Source organism: Pithys albifrons, chromosome 2 (genome assembly GCF_047495875.1).
Source record: "Pithys albifrons albifrons isolate INPA30051 chromosome 2, PitAlb_v1, whole genome shotgun sequence".
Lineage (NCBI taxonomy): Eukaryota > Metazoa > Chordata > Aves > Passeriformes > Thamnophilidae > Pithys > Pithys albifrons.
Genome location: NC_092459.1, coordinates 120,135,052 through 120,155,271, shown reverse-complemented (window position 1 = coordinate 120,155,271; position 20,220 = coordinate 120,135,052). Strand labels below are relative to the sequence as shown.

General features: G+C 49.9%; 1 protein-coding gene across 1 annotated transcript in view; it reads right to left on the bottom strand.

The window, feature by feature from the left end:
- Positions 1 to 20,220, bottom strand: part of INTS9 (integrator complex subunit 9) — an 80,134-nt gene that overhangs the window by 26,779 nt on the left and 33,135 nt on the right. Inside the window, exons 9-12 of the mRNA XM_071547632.1 lie at positions 19,537 to 19,648; positions 13,658 to 13,838; positions 10,841 to 10,901; positions 2,356 to 2,527 (exon numbers count right to left, since the gene is read on the bottom strand). Coding sequence (XP_071403733.1) covers positions 2,356 to 2,527; positions 10,841 to 10,901; positions 13,658 to 13,838; positions 19,537 to 19,648 — 526 coding nt within the window. The remainder of the gene's footprint in view (positions 1 to 2,355; positions 2,528 to 10,840; positions 10,902 to 13,657; positions 13,839 to 19,536; positions 19,649 to 20,220) is intronic.

Sequence of the window (20,220 nt, the reverse complement as noted above, 5' to 3'; positions counted from 1 at the left end):
AATGTGGGCATTGATCCCATACCTCTCGCGTACCTTGAACCAAAATTGAAACCTGTCTTGGTTTTGTCCTGGCCCCCCCAGCTCAAACCACCCCACCCTTCTCCCCCTGCTCCTCAAAGCAGGGAAAAGGAATGGGAGGGAGTGTCAACCTGCTGGAGGGCAGGAGGGCTCTGCAGAGGGATCTGGACACGCTGGAGGAATCTGGAGAAGGATCTGGACAGGCTGGAGGGATCTGCAGAGGGATCTGGACAGGATGGAGAGATCTGGAGAAGGATCTGGACAGGCTGGAGGGCTCTGGAGAAGGATCTGGAGAGGCTGGAGGGCAGGAGGGCTCTGCAGAGGGATCTGGATAGACTGGAGGGATGGGCTGATTCCAGTGGGATGAAGTTCAGAAAGGCCAAGTGCAGGTCCTGCCCTTTGGCCACCCCAACCCCCTGCAGCGCTCCAGGCTGGGCACAGAGTGGCTGGAGAGCAGCCAGGCAGAGGGACCTGGGGGGACTGAGGGACAGGAAGCTCAAGAGGAGCCACCAGTGTGCCCAGGTGGCCAAGAAGGCCAAGGGGATCCTGGCCTGGATCCAAAGGAGCGTGGCCAGCAGGCCCAGGGCAGTGACCCTTCCCCTGGACTCTGCCTTGGGGAGGCCACACCTTGAGTGTTGTGTTCAGTTCTGGGCCCCTCAGTTGAGGCAAGAGATTGAGGGGCTGGAGCGGGGCCAGAGAAGAGCAACGAGGCTGGAGAAGGGACTGGAGCACAAGTGCTGTGGGGAGAGGCTGAGGGAGCTGAGGGTGTTCAGCCTGGAGAAAAGGAGGCTCAGAGGTGACCTCAGCACTGTCTGGAACTGCCTGAAGGGAAGTTCTGGCCAGGTGGGGGTTGGTCTCCTCTCCCAGGCACTCAGCAATAGGACAAGGGGGCACGATGGGCTCAAGCTCTGCCAGGGGAAATTGAAGTTGGAGAGCAGAAAAAAATCCTTTGCAGAGAGAGTGCTCAGGGATTGGAATGGGCTGCCCAGAGAGGGGGTGGATTCCCCATCCCTGGAGATTTTTCAGCTGAGCTTGGCCGTGGCACTGAGTACCATGATCTGGTAAAGGGACTGGAGTTGGACCAAGGGTTGGACTTGATGATCTCAGAGGACTTTTCCAACCCAATCCATTCTAGGATTCTGTGATAATGGGGAAAGGAAAAAAAACCTTGAAAGCAACTGAGCCAAGTCAGTATATATATATATATATATATATATATGTATATTCTCTAAATGTTTACAATTCTTTAAGTACAATTTGCAGCCACAATGGTGAAAAGGGAAAGGGGAGGGGAAAACAGGGGTGACAAAGAGACAAAATAAAAAGCAATGGGTACAAAAGGACACCCCCACCCACCCACTGAGTAAACCAGGACAACACAATCCCACCAGCCACTCTTAGAAGGAAGCCAGCCCCTCTTGCTCTCACATGGGGGTCTCACTCATGTCTTTTCCCTGATCTCCTGTGTGGCTCTGATAAGGGACTGAGAACTCCCTGCACTCCACCCTCACCAGAAACCAAAGAGATCTAAACTTCCTATTTCCAGCTTCACATCTTCCTCTGTCCCGTGGGAGGGGAAAGAATGGATGAGGAATACCTGGGAGACAAGCCCCTCCCTAGTTACATCTGGTTGAGGGAAGGCCTTTTAGAGCAGGGGCAGCACTGGAAGCAGCCTGAGGGAATTGGAGGGATTCAAAGGACCTGCTGTGCTCCTGGGAGCCTGAGGCATTGGGAACAAACAGCTGCCCAGGGGATCAGCCAGAGCTGCTCCTTCCCCTGTCAGCCAAAAAGCACCTGAAAAAAGGCTCAGCCAAGAGGCAGGAACAGCCCAGAACCCCCTGCCAGGTCTGAACCAGCAGAGATGACAGAACCCTCTCTGGAAACACTCTCTGGCTGCCCCAGGTCTTGATGAAAGGGCAGGAGAAACAGGAGGAAAGGTTTGTGGCTCCAGTGGAATATGGAAAATGAGAATTGCTCCTTTCTGCCCAGCATCAATTAGGTCTTGCCTGGGTTTAACTTGCAGGCAGCTGCTTTTAATTCCAAACTTCATTTCCTGTAGGCATTTTACTGCTGAGCATAACAAAGCCTTTGCTCAGACCTGGCAGGAAGGGGCTCTGCACAGCAAAGGTTGGCTCTGCAGGGCCACACAGAATTAAATGGCACAATCACTACACTTGGCCCCACAGGCAGTCCTGGGGGCTTAATTTAAATAATCTGCTGCTAAAGTCAGAAAGTTCTGCCCCAGAATAAATGAGTAAAGCCCCAGGGATGTGGCCACACTCCAGCAGAGAGCACAACCTGCTGTTAATTTGATAATGAGACCAGCATTTCACTTACCTGTGAAGATCACAGTGTTGAGGCTGGATTTGCCCCACAGCTCCATGAAATGCACCACATCCCCAAACCTCAGGGAGGGGTGCCCAGTGAACACAACACAGGGCTGCTTGAAGTCGTTGCTGAAGTCTCCATGGATGCTGGGGTAGTGCTTCAGTTTGTTTGTCTGGATGAGCTGAAATAAAAACAAAACCCCCAGACATTACCAACTTTTCGGGCCTCTGCGCTTCAGTGTGTTTATTTACAGATTATAAATATCCCACAGTTTATTCCTAACTCATCACAGAGCCCTTTCCTGCACATCCCTTAGATTTTCCAACAAATTCAGTCATGACTGTGCTAAGTGTTATGAAAAGGAAGTCAGAGCACGGGGCCAGGTGCCTGCAAGTCCCTTCTCTCATTTCTTTGGTACCAGCAGCTGGTGAGTGAGGAAACTCTGCAAACACTCCCTGCTGAGACTTTCCTGGAGTGAAACTTTTCCTTTTCCCTCTCTGCCCTGCCTGCAAAGAGCCCCAGGCACGTGTTTAACCTGCTCTTCTCCCATCACAGGCTCTTGTGCCTTCAGCAGGACGTTGCCATGAGCTCCCTTGGTCTGAAGGGTTCACCCAAAGTCAGATATGCTGAAAAAGAACAGACTGACTTGCCCTCCCTTAACTACCTCTGAAACTGGTGATAAAAATGAACTAAGAGCAATCAGATGTTCTGCAAACAGTGCAATCAGCTCTGCAGGGGGAACAGATTTCTTTGCTAAGATGAGGAACTTTATTTATCAAGGCACTTTTCAAAGAGTTTTGCTTTATTTCTCCTGCCACTGTTTTCTAATCTACCAAAACAAGGTGCACCTTAAAAAGCAATTTAGTGAACCAGCCTGGGAAGCATTTTCATGCAATATTTGCAGGTTTTTCCTTGGCAGGTTTATGTTTCCACCTCCAGCCTGAAAACAGGTGTAAATAGAGTTTCCTTAAAAAGCAAGTAATTTCACACAAGAAACCAGACACTGAACAACTCAGAACATACACAGAGATGAGGAGTGGGAATGGGGGGAGTGGTGCTTCCTTTGGGAGCTGGTCCTTAAAGGAGGGTGGGCTGTCCATCAGGTCCTGGAATGGTTTGGGTGGGAAGGGACCTTAAAGCTCATCCAGTGCCACCCCCTGCCATGGGCAGGGACACTTCCTATTTATCCCAGGTGGCTCCAGCCTGGCCTTGGACACTCCCAGGGATCCAGGAGCAGCCACGGCTTCTCTGGGAATTCCAGCCCAGCCCCTCCCCACCTTCCCAGCCAGGAATTTCTCTCTGATATCTCATCTATCCCAGTACATGGAAACTTGGAATGCTTTGGGTGGGAAGGGACCTCAAAGCTCATCCCATTCCATGGCCAGGGATCACATCCCACTATCCCAGGGAATCCAACCCGGCCTTGGACACTCCCAGGGCTGGGCCATCCATCCTTTCTCTGGGAATTCCAGCCCAGCCCCTCCCCACCCTCCCAGCCAGCAATTCCTTCCCAATATCCCCTTTCCCAGCTCTGCCCTCTGGCACTGGGAAGCCATTCCCTGTGTCCTGTCCCTCCAGCCCTTGGCCCCAGTCCCTCTCCAGCTCTCCTGGAGCCCCTTCACGCTCTGGAAGGGGCTCTCAGATCTCCCAGAGCTCAGGGTTTTCCTTGAATCCCTTGGAGCTGCATCCCATGGGATTGTCTGTGGAGAGTCCCAGCCTGGAGCCATCCCAGCCAGAGCATCCTCCAGTTCTGTGGGATCCCAGAATGGTTTGGGTGGGAAGGGACCTGAAATCTCATCCCATTCCATGGGCAGGGACACCTCCCACTGTCCCAGGGAATCCAGCCTGGCCTTGGACACTCCCAGGTCTGGGGCAGCCACAGCTTCTCTGGGAATTCCAGCCCAGCCCCTCCCCACCCCTTTAGTAAAGACCTTCCTCCCAACATCCCACCCAAATGTTCCCTCCTTCATTCCCCTTGTCCTGTGTTCCTTTTCACCATGGCAGATGTAACTCAGGATAATGGGTCTCCCTGGAAATGAAGGGAAACTGGGAATTCTGATGCTCCTCTAAATCTCTTACCAACTTCTGCACCACAAAGCACTCCAGAATTTCTGGTTATTCCACAGTTCTGAGGGTGGACACAGTCAGTGATTTCCATGTGGACTCCTGGATTGTGGAGTAGAAAGGGGACTACACTTTCTGCAGTTTATAAGTAACATCTAATTCCTATTTCATCTTCAAGAGAGAGATTGGAAAAAAACCCAAACCATCCAGCAACTGCTCTGGCAGTTGATATGCAGAGAATCTCAAAAACATTCCTGCAATTAAGACTGGTAAAGATTCCTGATTAACACATCTGGCAGGCAGGATTTAGAATCTAAACTTAGCTCCAGTAACACAAGCTGCAGTTTAGCAGACAATGGGAAAACTAAATTTGTATCCATAAAATCCTGGCATTTAAAAGAACTTGTAGGAAATGGCCCCAAGAAGCTTTTCTATGATTTTTTTTTTTTTTTAGGGAAGATAAAAGTTTTAAAACTGAAGTTATAAAAGTAGTTTAATTTGGGTAAGCTGGAAGAAGGGGACAATTTCTACTTCAAATATTAAATGGGATATGTGACATTCCAGGGCAAAACTTTGCCAAGGACAGGCAGACAGGTAATTGAAAGACATTTCTATAGCCAGTATTTATGTAACACACTCCTGAAAATCACCAACTGTTCTTCCCCTTTCACAGGTTCCTTCAAATGATATATATTTGTGTGCAGCATTCAAATCTCTGTGAGGAGGTGAGAGCAGCACTCCATGCACAAAAGAATTGAACAGCTTATTTTCCTGCTGTACCTACACAAATGTTCCCTGCTTAGCAACATAAAAGCTGGATTCTCTTCAAAGCATCATGGAAGCTTCAAATCCCCTCCTATTACTTTGTCAAAGACACACAGGGTCTCTAATCCAGTTTTCAGGACCTCACTGGTGATGATTTTTTTTCCCCCCTCATCTTTTCTTTTTCTCTTGAAAGATCTTTCCTGGTTAGTCTGGTGAGGCTGCACAGTTCAGCTCCCCATCTCTGGCTCTCCCAGGTGGACAGAGCAGAGGGGAAAGGCTGCAAAATCAAGTTTGGAGATGTTCTGCTCACCCCAGTGATAAAGCAGCTGGTGGATTTTAGTGTCTACAGCAAAGGCTTCTCTAATTACCCCATTAGAAATACAAGGGTCTGAACTCACAGGACAGGCCCAACAGAATTTCACAAATCATTAAGGGGACTGGATTGAATCATAGAATGGATTGGGTTGGAAAAGACCTCCAAGATCATCAAGTCCAACCCTTGGTCCAACTCCAGTCCCTTTACCAGATCATGGCACTCAGTGCCACGGCCAAGCTCAGCTGAAAAACCTCCAGGGATGGGGAATCCACCCCCTCTCTGGGCAGCCCATTCCAATCCCTGAGCACTCTCTCTGCAAAGGATTTTTTCCTGCTCTCCAACTTCAATTTCCCCTGGCAGAGCTTGAGCCCATCGTGCCCCCTTGTCCTATTGCTGAGTGCCTGGGAGAAGAGACCAACCCCCAGCTGGCCAGAACTTCCCTTCAGGCAGTTTCAGACAGTGCTGAGGTCACCTCTGAGCCTCCTCTTCTCCAGGCTGAACACTCCCAGCTCCCTCAGCCTCTCCCCACAGCACTTGTGCTCCAGTCCCTTCTCCAGCCTCGTTGCTCTTCTCTGGCCCCGCTCCAGCCCCTCAATCTCTTGCCTCAACTCAGGGGCCCAGAACTGAACACAACACTCAAGGTGTGGCCTCCCCAAGGCAGAGTCCAGGGGAAGGGTCACTGCCCTGGGCCTGCTGGCCACGCTACTTTGGATCCAGGCCAGAATCCCCTTGGCCTTCTTGGCCACCTGGGCACACTGGTGGCTCCTCTTGAGCTTCCTGTCCCTCAGTCCCCCCAGGTCCCTCTGCCTGGCTGCTCTCCAGCCACTCTGTGCCCAGCCTGGAGCGCTGCAGGGGGTTGGGGTGGCCAAAGGGCAGGACCTGCACTTGACCTTGTTGAACCTCATCCCATTGGAATCAGCCCCATCCCTCCAGCCTGTCCAGATCCCTCTGCAGAGCCCTCCTGCCTTCCAGCAGGTCAACACTCCCTCCCAACTTGGTGTCATCAGCAAATTTGCTGCTGATGGACTCAATCCCCTCATCTAAATCATCAATAAAGATGTGAAACAGGACTGGACCCAACACTGACCCCTGGGAACACCAGCAGTGACCAGCCACGGGTGTGTGAGTGACCAGTGGGGTGTGTGAGCTCAACAGCCACGGCCAGAGCTCCAGCCTGGGCCAAACCCAGAGCCTGGCACTGAGCCAAGAGCACTCCACAGGCTGCAACATTCAGAGCATCTTCCTACACAAAGAGCCACTATTGACTGAAAGCTTAAGAGATGGAGGCTGGTAAAGTTCTGAATCAAGACTGAGAGCTGCATTTTTCTGAAAATCCCCAGTGGTTCTGCTTCCCTTTAAAGCCACAGAGTTGATTTACAGGGTCAGCAAGTGCTGCAATAAACAGGATAAATCTCCAGAGCCTCTGTGTACCCTGTGTTGAGTGAGCCAAACCACGCTGCTGTTCACTCTGTGTGTGTGCTGAGGATCCACCATTTGGAACAGCTGTGCCTCCTATCAGGGAGTGATACATTTCTTGTTGCACCTCCCTCACCCCCTTCATAAAACCAACACTAACAGGGGCCTAATTCTGCCACAGAGTGGGAAGGGACCCACAAGGATCATCAAATCCAGCTGCTGTGTAATTGTTATTTATCTATACAGGACTATATAACAAACTACAGTGCTACACAATCACCTGATTCCAGGTATTTATTGAAATGTGTTATGCAGCAACTGGTGTAGGGAGGAGGGAATCAAAGATGAGGAAGAAAAATGCTGGTATTTAAGACCACAGAATCAATATTACTCCCACTCTGGCTCTTTCTTTGAGTCAGAATTAAAGGCCTTTTGTAGCCATTTCTCTTAGATGTTGCTCACAGAATCCTTAATAAGAGCAGAGTAAATCCAAATTCTTCCTCCACTGGCAAAGAGTGATCAATACAAATTACCTCTCAGATTTTATTGTTGCAGACACTTGCAGAAGTCTGGATGCACTTATCTTAGAGCCTGAAACTGTCTGTGGAAAGACTGAACAGAGAGGAAAAGCAGCAAAAGCTCCTCATTTTGCATTAACAGAACAATTCAGCCATTAATTTACAGGCTCCACAAAAGGGATGGTGCAGAGTGTTCAGCCTGTGGCTCCTGTTAAAGTGGCTCATTCCTCAGCTGGGCCTGTGTTAGGATGGGACATTTCCCATGTGGAATTTGGTACAGCACCACATGTTGGTTCTGGAATACCAGAGTACCATTTCTAAACAAAACAAATTACTGGGTTATGTTGTACAGCAGTTTATCCAAGAGCTTAAATCTGAGCCTACTTAGAGCTGATCCTCAGATATAGGAGATACAGGGCTTGGAAGGGAAGGCCCTCCCTGCTCTCCCATCCTGTATCCACAAATATTTGGGATCTCCAGATCTCTTCCAACATTATTCCAGCTTGAGCTCCTTCTCCTCCCTTGCCCACCACAGGAACAGCTGGTGAAAAACTGAATTTGCACTTTTGTTCAAGCAGAGGGGAGAACCCCCCCAGGGCCACCCCCAGGGCCTTCCCTGTCTCTCTCCTTTCCTGGTTTTCCTCCTGGGAAATGTCTGGCTGGAATGTGTAACAGTCCTGATCCATCCTAACTCCCTCCAACAGTCACAGCAACTCCTCCCTCAGAAATGCCTTTAAAAAGCAGCTTTTCTGGCTCTGCTAAAAGGCTGCAGGTGAGTGCAAGAACCTGGACAAGTCCATCCATATTAATTTCAGCAGGAATGGGGTATCCAAATCCATCCCTACAAACCTGAAGCCCTTCAGCCCACATTCCATGCTCAGAACAGAGGGAAAGTGTTTTCCCTGGATGCTGGGAAACAAATTTCCACCACAAAAACTGTCCCAGTGACTGTGTAGGAGGAGGTGGATGAGCAACTACCACTACAGTGAAGTGGGACTAAGGAGGAGGGAGGAGCTTTGGGTTCTCTGCAGAGCTGAACATGTGTCTGGTTTTATTCAGGAATGAGTTCAAAACATGCCACATAAACCATAAAGCTGGAAAATTTCCATGCAAAGAGAAGGAGAAAGCTTCAACTCAGTGCAGAGTAAAGAGAAATAAAAATAGCAGTTGCAGAGACAATGAAGATGTTTTTATTTATCCCCTTGTGACAATAACAAAGGGATGGTTAAGTGAAATGCCAAATACAATCCCAGCTGATTAAAGGAAGTAATTATTCTGTTATACTATGCTGGAACTCATTGCTGCAAGAGGCCACATCAAGGATTTGGGGGTATTTTTGCCTTGTTTGCTTTTAAATCTTGCTGTTTATACAACTAAGAGGAACATCCCATTTCAGGACCAGCAGCGTGCTGGGCTGGGCTTGTTCTGGAGATAATTAGAAACTTATTTCCTGTCCTGTCCCTGTCTGATGTTTCATGCCAGGCCTGTTATTAATGCTTCCTAAGAACCAGGAGATATGTCTGAGTAATTCCCTTTTCCTCCAACAGCTGAGCAGTTAGTTAAGCACATCTCTCCATGATGGGCAGTTTCTGGGCAGGTTACACTGCACAACCCACCAGAGTTTGGAGAGAAGTAAAGCAATTCCCCACTAACAACCTGTCCAGGAGAAATCATCACTCACTGCCTGATTCTGGTGCTCATTAAACACCCCCCTGAGGTGCCAGGAAGCAAAGCTGGAGGTTGTGGAGCCACAGGAAAGGATGTTTTACACTGTGGGAGTTGCACACAGAGCTGTGGATGTACCAAGGAATCCAAGGCATGGGCAGAGCACTGGGATGGACATGGAAAGCTCATGGATGGCACCTGGAACAGGCACTTCCCTCCCTCTGTGCACTGTGAGCCACTGCTGGGGCCTTTCCTACATAACCACCTTGATCTACACATGAAGCACAGAGAGGTTTCTGCAAAGCTGTTTCAGCAGCCAGTGAATAATTTGGCAAAATCTCATTATCAAAAGGCCTCTGGGGAATATAAAACATCCTGAGAATGAGAGGACACAGTTATCACTCCATAAACACAAAGGCCCATCATGTGAGATGGGTTAATTAATCCAGTCTGTGACAGCTGCATGTTTGGCTTCTCCTTTTCTGGATGGGTTTTCACTCCAATCTGCCAGTCCCAGAGCATATTGTGAGCTGGAATAGGGGCTGTCAGGGAAAGCAATGACACTGTGGAGCAACAAGGACACCCCAGAAAGCAGAGCTGGAGGGGAAAACACTCCTGCACTCAGGGCTCAGGCTTTGGAATTGATTTATCAGTGGGAAGGAATCCTTCTGGTTATAAAAGAAGTGGAGAACAGGTGGCTTGCCCTGCAGTCCACATTATTCTGGGTAACAGATTATACATAATTCACTGCACATCCTGCTGGAAATACATTCAAGCATCTGCAAAGAGTGAGGGCTCCTGGTCAGATCCTACTTCCAACAAGGCCTTTGAAGCACCTACAGATGATGGATGTGATGGGTAATGGCAACTTCCAGAACAAGTCCCTGGATGACACATTTCAGGTGAAAAAACCCCCAAAACAACATGTCTGTAAAAGCTTTTCATTTCTGGGCTCTTAAACCTGCAAGGACCACCCTGCAGAGCTCATCAAACAGTCTGCACCAGAGGAGCTAAAAGAGACAGTTTCCTGCATGCCCCAAATGTCTCAAAGGAGTAGGATTTAGCTAAAATTATTTCTCAGTCCTGTTTCTGCTTTTCCCAGCCTGCCTCTCATTTACTTCAGAGGGAAAGTGGAGAATCTCCTTTGGTATGTGAGACAACTCTGAAGGCACGAGTTTCACCACATTTATTTAATGTTTGCTTGGCTAAAACTTCCCCTCAAATTATTATTTTGTTGCAAGGAAGATCCTCCAGAGACAGGAGCCTCATTCCTGTTTGCCTCACTACGATGCTCAAGTAATTCCATCTAAAATTGCCAGTGACAGCACTGGGTGCTGCAAGCTTGAACTTTTTAGATAAAAACTCTCTTTCAAGATGCCATTTCTCCTCAGGGAAAGGTGGTGCCTGTTCCAGGGATGTCTCTGATAACACACTCTTAGTTTTAGGCTGAAATGAATTGCTTGGACACAGGGAATTCTTTTGGGAAAAGAGCAAACATCCAACCCTGTGTACATGGATGGCCTTCTGAGGGGGAAGGAGTGAACCATGTTCAAGTGATCTACTGAAATAAAACAAGGAATTTTTGGAGTTGCGGGAACATCATCATTCCTTCCTCCCCCCTCCACGCTCCCAAATTCATCACAGAAAACAAAGGGAAAAAAACCAACCCAGAATAATGACACAAAACTGTAGAAGGGTCCACCAGAGGGGACTGTGATGCAGGAACTAACCAAGACCGTGGTTCACTCACCTCAGCGTGGGGAAAAGGAGGTTCTGGAAGATACACCTTTGTCTGTTTGTTATGACACAGCCTGTGAAAGCAAAGGAGATCGCTGGGTTAGAGGTGAGAAGATCCTGCAGCATCTGCTGCCACCTACTGATACACTTGTTTGGGAGGAAACCACGAGGGATTGGTGGCATCAGGTGCAAAATCACTGTCGTTTGGGACTGACTGCCCTGTGCATGTCACCAGTGCAGCTGCAGTGCTGGTCACCTGCCCCTCCCCACGGCCCAAAGCTCCCTGGGACCTGCTGGTTTACATCAACCACTTCTTTTTAAAGCACAGTGAGAGCTGTCGATGAGCTCTGTGCAGGCTCCTGACTCATCCTATTACAGGAGGTAACAAGGCTGTTTGTCAGAGGTCTGTGTGGCATTACAATTACCTGCAGTGACACTGTCCTGGTGGCTTTTTCTGGGAAACACTGTCTGTCTCATACTTTATTAACAAGCAATTAACTTGGGTCAAATTAATCTTGATAAAGTCTAAGAGATACTAAGGGCAGGACACTTTGTTCAGCTGACTGAAGAGTAGAATTTAAGGCTGGAATCCCTGAACATCAATCCCACTTCTGAGCCCAAACCTCTGTTCAATCTCTGCCTCCACTTCCCTGTAAATTCATATTTACATGAGATTTCAACCCAATTTCAAAGAGATTCACAATTTCAGAGATTCACAATTTCAAAGAGATTCACATTGAGATTACACATTTACAAAGAGATTTCAAGCTTTTTATAATTCTCCTGAGAGACCAAATCAAGTAAGACTTCCAGGGCCTCCAGACTTAAAATATCAGGAGAGGAATAAAGGAAGGAAAAGCTTCCTAACTCTATTTAATAATCCAGAGCATTTTTAAGAATTTGGAAAGAGTTACAAGTGGTTGGGTTCTCCTTTCCAAGGCTCAGAATCACAGAATGGTTGAGGCTGGAAGGGACCTCCTGGGGTGAAGTCCAGTCCCTGTCCAAGCATTCCCAGCCAGAGCAGGTCACCCAGAGGTGTGTCCAGCTGGGGTTTGGTGTCTCCATGGAAAAGTCTCCATGACCCTCTGCACCACCCGTTGCAGTGTCTCCCAGAATCATAAAATCCTGGAATGGTTTGGGTTGGAAGGGACCTGAAAGACCACCCCATTCCACCCCCTGCCATGGGCAGGGACACCTCCCACTGTCTCAGGGTGCTCCAACCTGGCCTTGGACACTCCCAGGGCTGGGGCAGCCACAGCTTCTCTGGGCAACCTGTGCCAGGGCCTCCCACCCTCCCAGCCAAGAATTCCTTCTCAATATCCCATCTATTGCTGCCCTCTGGCACTTTAACCCATCACCCTGTTGGAATTTTAGGAGTTCTACTTTGTGCCTCTAGTTCTGCCAGTGGGCCCTGCCCAGCAGACTCTGATCCTTCATCCTCTTTCTTCCCATCAGGTGTTTCTACACCTTGGGAAGATCCCCTTGGGCCTTCTGCTCTTCAGGCTGGGGAGTCCCAGCTCTCTCTCAGCCTCTCCCCACCTCTGGCCCTGCCTTGGCCCTGCTCCAGTAATCCCACACCCTTCCTGTACTGGGGAGCCCAGAACTGGACAGGCCACTCTCCCTGTGGCCTCAGCAGTGCTGAGCAGAGCAGGATCCCTCTGCTGACCTGAGCAGAGCAGGATCCTCTCTCCTGACCTGAGCTGAGCAGGATCCCTCTGCTGAGCTGAGCAGGATCCCTCTGCTGAGCTGAGCAGGATCCCTCTGCTGAGCTGAGCAGGATCCCTCTGCTGAGCTGAGCAGGATCCCTCTGCTGACCTGAGCAGGATCCCTCTGCTGACCTGAGCAGAGCAGGATCCCTCTGCTGACCTGAGCAGAGCAGGATCCTCTCTCCTGACCTGAGCAGAGCAGGATCCTCTCTCCTGACCTGAGCTGAGCAGGATCCCTCTGCTGAGCTGAGCAGGATCCCTCTGCTGAGCTGAGCAGGATCCCTCTGCTGAGCTGAGCAGGATCCCTCTGCTGAGCTGAGCAGGATCCCTCTGCTGACCTGAGCAGGATCCCTCTGCTGACCTGAGCAGAGCAGGATCCCTCTGCTGACCTGAGCAGAGCAGGATCCCTCTGCTGACCTGAGCAGAGCAGGATCCCTCTGCTGACCTGAGCAGAGCAGGATCCCTCTGCTGACCTGAGCAGAGCAGGATCCCTCTGCTGACCTGAGCAGAGCAGGATCCCTCTGCTGACCTGAGCAGAGCAGGATCCCTCTGCTGACCTGAGCAGAGCAGGATCCCTCTGCTGACCTGAGCAGAGCCTGATAACTCTCTCTGGAAAGAATTTCTTTCTGATCTCCAACCCCAACCTCCCCTGGCAGAGCTCGAGCTGTGCCCTCTTGTTCTCCTGCTGGTTCCTGGGAGAAGAGACCAACCCCGCCCCCGGGTACAACCTCCTGTCAGGGAGTTGTGGGGAGTGCTGAGGTCACCTCTGAGCCTCCTCTTCTCCAGGCTGAACACCCCCAGCTCCCTCAGCCTCTCCCCACAGCACTTGTGCTCCAGTCCCTTCTCCAGCCTCGTTGCTCTTCTCTGGCCCCGCTCCAGCCCCTCAATCTCTTGCCTCAACTCAGGGGCCCAGAACTGAACACAACCCTCAAGGTGTGGCCTTCCCAGTGCTGAGCACAGGGGAAGGGTCACTTCTCTAACTATAGAACATCCACTTACACCCCCACCCCTTGTGACTCCAGAAATGCCTCCACAATTCCAACCCAGTGGATATTAAGAGCATGCCAGGCAGAGAGAACCTGCACCCATTTCCCAGGGCTGGTGGGGCAGCCCAGGACACCCACCACTCAGCAAAGATCTGGGAGAACTCCAGGGAGCTGTTGGCAACAGGTGAGATGAAATAAAAAGGGACATTGGAGAGCCCAGCAGAGTCAATGTACTGGTACAGGCACTCCAGCAGGTCGTAGATGACTCCAGAGGGGTAACAGGGCACCAACACGTTCCCTCCATTCCGGACAGTCATCGCTGTGGGAGAGACAAGGGCAAAGATCAACTCACAGGGCTCATACTGAAACTTTTCATGAATTCCTTTCATCCAAAGATTATAGAAAAAGAAGCTATTGCATGACTGAGCAGAGCACATTATGGATGTGAAATGAGAGGAACAGTTCTGATCATTAAATGCATTTATTCAGTGCCTCCTCCAGGGTTAGAACTCTGTTAGCTGGGGGCACACGACAGCACGTGGGAAATTCCTGACAGGAGAGGGCGGCCTTGCACCGGCACAGGAGGAGAAGAGAGGGACACAAACCACCTCACCAACAACATAATCCCTGCTCCAGCTCTTTGCTGTCCTCCAGAGGGGAAGCACAGCAGCTCACAGGCCTCAGCCAAAAGCACAACACGTGGTGAACTGTTCTGTGCTTGGGTTTCAGGGGAAAGGCTGAAGATGTGGTTATTTAAAACAGCAATGGGTGATGGAGTGTTCCTCCTTTTTTAAAAACTAAATATTCCCATCCATGTAACAAGAACAATTTAAAAGTTTCAGCCAGCATGAGACTGGAAAAAAATGAGGGAAAGAAAAAACAGAAATAGGTTTACTCTGTAAGTGAGATAGATCTGAGCATGAAAGCAAAAGCAAACACTGAGCAAACACCGTGACAGAATGGATCACAAAAACACTGCACCTCCTGGGAAAGGGGAAATACTCTGTGTGAGCAACTCCTGCCTCCCCAGGATTTCACAGAATCACAGAATCACAGAATGGATTGGGTTGGAAAAGACCTCCGAGATCAGCAAGTCCAGCCCTTGGTCCAACTCCAGTCCCTTTACCAGATCATGGCACTCAGTGCCACGGCCAAGCTCAGCTGAAAAACCTCCAGGGATGGGGAATCCACCCCCTCTCTGGGCAGCCCATTCCAATCCCTGAGCACTCTCTCTGCAAAGGATTTTTTTCTGATATTTCACCTGTGGATGGGGGGTAAACCCATGCACTGCTGCTCATTGTAACATAATGCACCAAGCACTCCACAAAGAGCCTGAAAACACAAATATTACATCCCAAAATAAGCACTTTCCTGACTCTGATCTCTTGCCAGGCTTTGGGGTATGGGTTTAGCACATCAAGGGTCCCTTTCCATGGGGTCAGTCCCTCAGGAACTGCTCCAGGGTGGGTATCCCATGGGGTCAGTCCCTCAGGAACTGCTCCAGGGTGGGTATCCCATGGGGTCAGTCCCTCAGGAACTGCTCCAGGGTGGGTATCCCATGGGGTCAGTCCCTCAGGAACTGCTCCAGGGTGGGTATCCCATGGGGTCAGTCCCTCAGGATCTGCTCCAGGGTGGGTCTCTCATGGGGTCAGTCCCTCAGGAATTGCTCCAGTGTGGGTCCCTTTCCATGGGGTCAGTCCCTCAGGAAATGTTCCAGTGTGGGTCCCTTTCCATGGGGTCAGTCCTTCAGGAACTGTTCCAGTGTGGGTCCCTTTCCATGGGGTCAGTCCTTCAGGAACTGTTCCAGTGTGGGTCCCTTTCCATGGGGTCAGTCCTTCAGGAACAGGCTGATCCAGTGTAGACATCCCATGGGGTCCCAAGTCCTGCCCGGTCCCTGCTCCAGGGTGGGCTCCTCTCTCCATGGGGACACAGGTCCTGCCAGGTCCCTGCTCCAGGGTGGGCTCCTCTCTCCATGGGGACACAGGTCCTGCCAGGTCCCTGCTCCAGGGTGGGCTCCTCTCTCCATGGGGACACAGGTCCTGCCAGGTCCCTGCTCCAGGGTGGCTTCCCACAGGTCCCAGCCCCCTCAGGGCTCTCTGGGGTGGGGTCTCCAGGGGCTGTGGGTGCCTTTCTGCTCCCCCCTGGCCCCCCATGTGCTGCAGGGGCACCTCAGGGGCCTCCCCGGGGCTGCAGAACCTCAGCTCTGGCCCTGGAGCAGCTCCTGCCCCTCCTGCTGCTCTGCCCTCCCTGGGGCTGCTCCTCTCACTTGTTCTCACCCCTCTTCTCTCTCCTGCAGTTGTGCAGGATTTTTCCTCCTTCTAAACTCTGTCATTTCAGAGGCTCCAGCACCATCCCTGATGGGCTCAGCCTTGGCCAGTGGTGGGTCCATCCTGGAGCTGGAACTGGCTCTGTTGGACATGGGGAAGCTTCTGGCACCTTCTCACAGAATCCCCTCCTGCAGATCCCTGATCACCAAACCCTGGCCATGCAAAGCCAGCACAGCTTGGACTCATAGCTCTGCCTTCCCCACTGTGGGAACCTCCAGCCTTTTCTGCTGAAACAAGCACAAGTTCAGGACTCCTGAGAGGAAGTAACATTATGAACATAAAATCCCAAGCCAGGGTTGCTGTCCCCTCAAATCCCACATTCCTGCTGGCACAGGATGCCCCCTTGAAACTGGCCTGGGGAATACTCCTGCCTCTCCTAAGGGATGAAAACCTTTCCAGGTGCTGCTTTCCATGGAAACAGCAAGTCCAATCTGGCTCTTTGCACCACTACAACAACTTTGTAGAGTTGTCAGTAACAGGACCTGTCTGTTTGAAAGCTGTTTGAAGCCCAATTTATCTCTGTGAATGCTGGATGCACCCTCTGGATAAAAGTTGTGTAATAATCTTGGCATGTCAAATTTAGTCTCCTTCAGCAGCTCCATCACAAGTTGTTCAATTTACAACTCACAAAGAGGTCTTTGCTTTCCCAACAGCTGCCACCACAAGGTCAAGTTGGCACCTAAAAAGCAAACTGTGCTTTTTTTCTGCTTTATATAAACACCCCCTCGCAGAGACAGGGCCACAACACTCACACAAAATATCCCAAACTAACCCCCAGAATGTTTGCTGTGAAAATGAAACTGCTCAGCCTGAGATGCAGAATGTTGGTGCTGGAAAAAAGGGGGTTTGGGGGACATTGGAGGGACCTGGAGATGGGACAGGGTGGGGTTTCAGTGCTGCACACACGATGAGAGGAGGAAATCATGGACGTGGTTTGGGAATCCTGGGAATCAGCAGAGATCAAGGTGCATTTTCACACTCCCATTTCACAGAATCATAGAATGGATTGGGTTGGAAAAGCCCTCCGAGATCATCAAGTCCAACCCTTGGTCCAACTCCAGTCCCTTTACCAGATCATGGCACTCAGTGCCATGGCCAAGCTCAGCTGAAAAACCTCCAGGGATGGGGAATCCACCCCCTCTCTGGGCAGCCCATTCCAATCCCTGAGCACTCTCTCTGCAAAGAAGTTTTTTCTGATCTCCAACTTCAGTTTCCCCTGGCAGAGCTTGAGCCCATCGTGCCCCCTTGTCCTATTGCTGAGTGCCTGGGAGAAGAGACCAACCCCCACCTGGCCAGAACTTCCCTTCAGGCAGTTCCAGACAGTGCTGAGGTCACCCCTGAGCCTCCTCTTCTCCAGGCTGAACACCCCCAGCTCCCTCAGCCTCTCCCCACAGCACTTGTGCTCCAGTCCCTTCTCCAGCCTCGTTGCTCTTCTCACTTGGGTTGGAAGAGACCTCTGAGATCATCAAGTCCAACCCTTGATCCAACCCCACTGTGATCACCAGCCCAGGGCACTCTGTGCCCTGGGCTGGTGATCACAGTGGGGTTGGATCAAGACATGTTGGATTCTCTGTCCCTGGAGGTGTTTCAGAGGACACTCAGTGCCACATCCAGTCCCTTCTCCAGCCTCGTTGCTCTTCTCTGGCCCCGCTCCAGCCCCTCAATCTCTTGCCTCAACTCAGGGGCCCAGAACTGAACACAACACTCAAGGTGTGGCCTCCCCAAGGCAGAGTCCAGGGGAAGGGTCACTGCCCTGGGCCTGCCCCTGTTACCTCATCACACCCATTTTTGGTGAGTTTTGGTCTGCTTCAGTTTTTACCAAGTGAATTCTGAGCTGCTTGTGCACTCCTCCCCTGAACGTTTTGGGAACGGGAAAAATGGATGAAAACTCCTGTGCTCAGCTTGCTTTGCTTATTCCCAGTAACCCTTTCTGTACTTTTAACATATTTGAAAGAAATTTCATTCCCCTTTTCTTCTCCTGATGTTGAGTAGATGTGCAACTGCTGCTGGAGTCATGTAGAAGACAGTCCCAGCACTGCATTAATATGGAATTATTTAATTTCTTCAGATTGCTGGTTTTTGGCAAATAACAGATTCCAGATTCTTAAAATGGCATTATTTTAAGCATGGAGTTTCCTTGGTCTGCAAAGCCCTCAGAATAGTTCAGGATGTTACTGTAAACCAGAATTTGTGCAGACAAACACCCACCTGTGCCAAGATATGTAACAGATTTATTTATACACATCCAGCTTCTGAATTTTGCTTTGGCCCAACTACACCCCCTAAGACTGGGATTTTTAAAAGCATTTCAATTAAGAATGAGTAATTAAAATTAAACTGTTTGCTCAGCATGAGGGGAGGTGATTCTGCCACCACCTGTGAGGGGGACAGAGAGGGGCAGCACATCTGGATCCAGCACAAGGTCAGCAAAGCTGATCACGGGGTCAGAAAGTGAGCAAAGCTCAAGAACAAAGAAAACACAGGTGAGACACACAGGTGTAAAACACACATCCTTTAGGACAGAAAGGCCCAGGTGTTAACACAGCTTTGAGGGGAGGTTAACAAAGCCACTCAACATCACTAACTAATCATGTTTGATTCAGGAAATTCCTGAAATAAAAAATCTTTGAAGATGAAGAAAGTATTTTATAATCTCAGCCTGTTCTACTCTTTTCCAGGCATCTGTTCCTGGTCCCAGTTGGAGCCAGGATGTTGGCAGAGAGGACCTTTGGTAAAACTAATGATTATCAGGCTTTTAAAAAGCCAAAACATTCTCTGTTAACAGAATCATTGAATGGTGTGGGTGGGAAGGGACCCAAAAGATCACCGAGTTCCACCCCCTTGCCACGGGCAGGGAACCTTCCACTAGACCAGGAATTGGGTCTGATTTAATCTTGTAATGGCTTCTGGTAACCTTTGGGAGGATCTTCCTATCACAAGGGTTTTAGTTTTCTTTGCAGAAAGGGAAGATCTCTGACAAAATGCAGCAGGGCAGAGGAGAAAGGGGCTGGATGGAAGGAGGGGGAGAGCACCCTGAGCTGGGGGAAGGGGAGCAAAGGACAGAACAGCCCTGGATGTGACACTCCAAACAGGCTGGAAAATGCTGCCATTCACACTGATATCACAGCTTTGCAATTATCAGCTTTTCCAGCTGTGAAAGCATCTGATTAGGTTTTATATTTCTGGGGGGTCTATAAATATATCTCGATTTCTTTTTTTTAAACAGAGATTGTGCTGTTTGCTTTTGATATATTTAAAAGTCAGGTGTAAGAGGGGAAGCAGATGTGCTTGTTTGCAAAGCTGAAAGTCACAAAAAACCATGTAAAGATTTCACACTGGCTGAGACACAGGAAGGAAATAGTAATATTTCAGCTGGGAACAATATCCAAAGCCCAGGCCACACGTAGCCTGTTGGCAGCCAAGCAACATACTTAGCAAACCAGGAGCAGCAGATGATTAAATCTCATTATACCTGTTCCATTCCAAAACATTTTAGGTACAACTCATGTCTCTCCAAGCACTTACTGTATTAATGACATCAGGAGCACGTCGTAAAATCTAAACAGTTAGTTTTATGCCAGCAGCTATAGCTGGACAACTCACTCAATTCCAGGAATCTCAGAATTATTTCCCACCCAAAGCCATGAATAAGATGATAAAATAGGCAGAAGAACTCTGTGCATGACCTACCCAGGTTGCTGCAGAACTCGCCCACCATTCCGTCGGGGTTGGCAGTGGGGATCTGGGTCAGCCCCGTCAGGATGAGAACATCACTGTTCTTCAGAGAGGCCTGGTCCATGGGCTGGAACAGAGCACAGGGAAACAGCAGGAGGAGTGGGAATTGTAACCCTGGGCAGGACAGAATGCAGTGGCCAAGAAGGAGAACATGTGGAGACTTTAAACTTAACCTGACTGGAGCCAATAAAAACACGTACAACTGTTCTCCTGCACCCACAGCAAACAGCAGAACTGCCACTGCATCCATCTCCAGGAATTCCCTGTAGGACACTCAGTTCGTGGCTCAGGAGCTGAGACCTGGAGAGGTCACAATTTGCTGGGGATGTGGCAGTGAGGCAGGAAGGTTTGACTGTGCATTTCCAGCTCTGCCTGCACTACTGTCCAACTTACCTCCCTTGGCAAATCCAGGTGTCAGCTCTGATTTCCAGGGCTCTCCCACTTTGCCCAACCTTTCACTGGATTCACTTTGGAAAGGGTGAGATCAGCAAAGGCCTTTGGGCTTGAAGCTCTCAGTTTTGGGTATGAATCTAAATCATAGGATTGTGGCATCACAGAATATCCCGAGTTGGAGGCACCCCCAAGGACCATCAAAGTCCCTTTTTTCACTGAGGTCTATCAATTAACTTGTTTTATAGT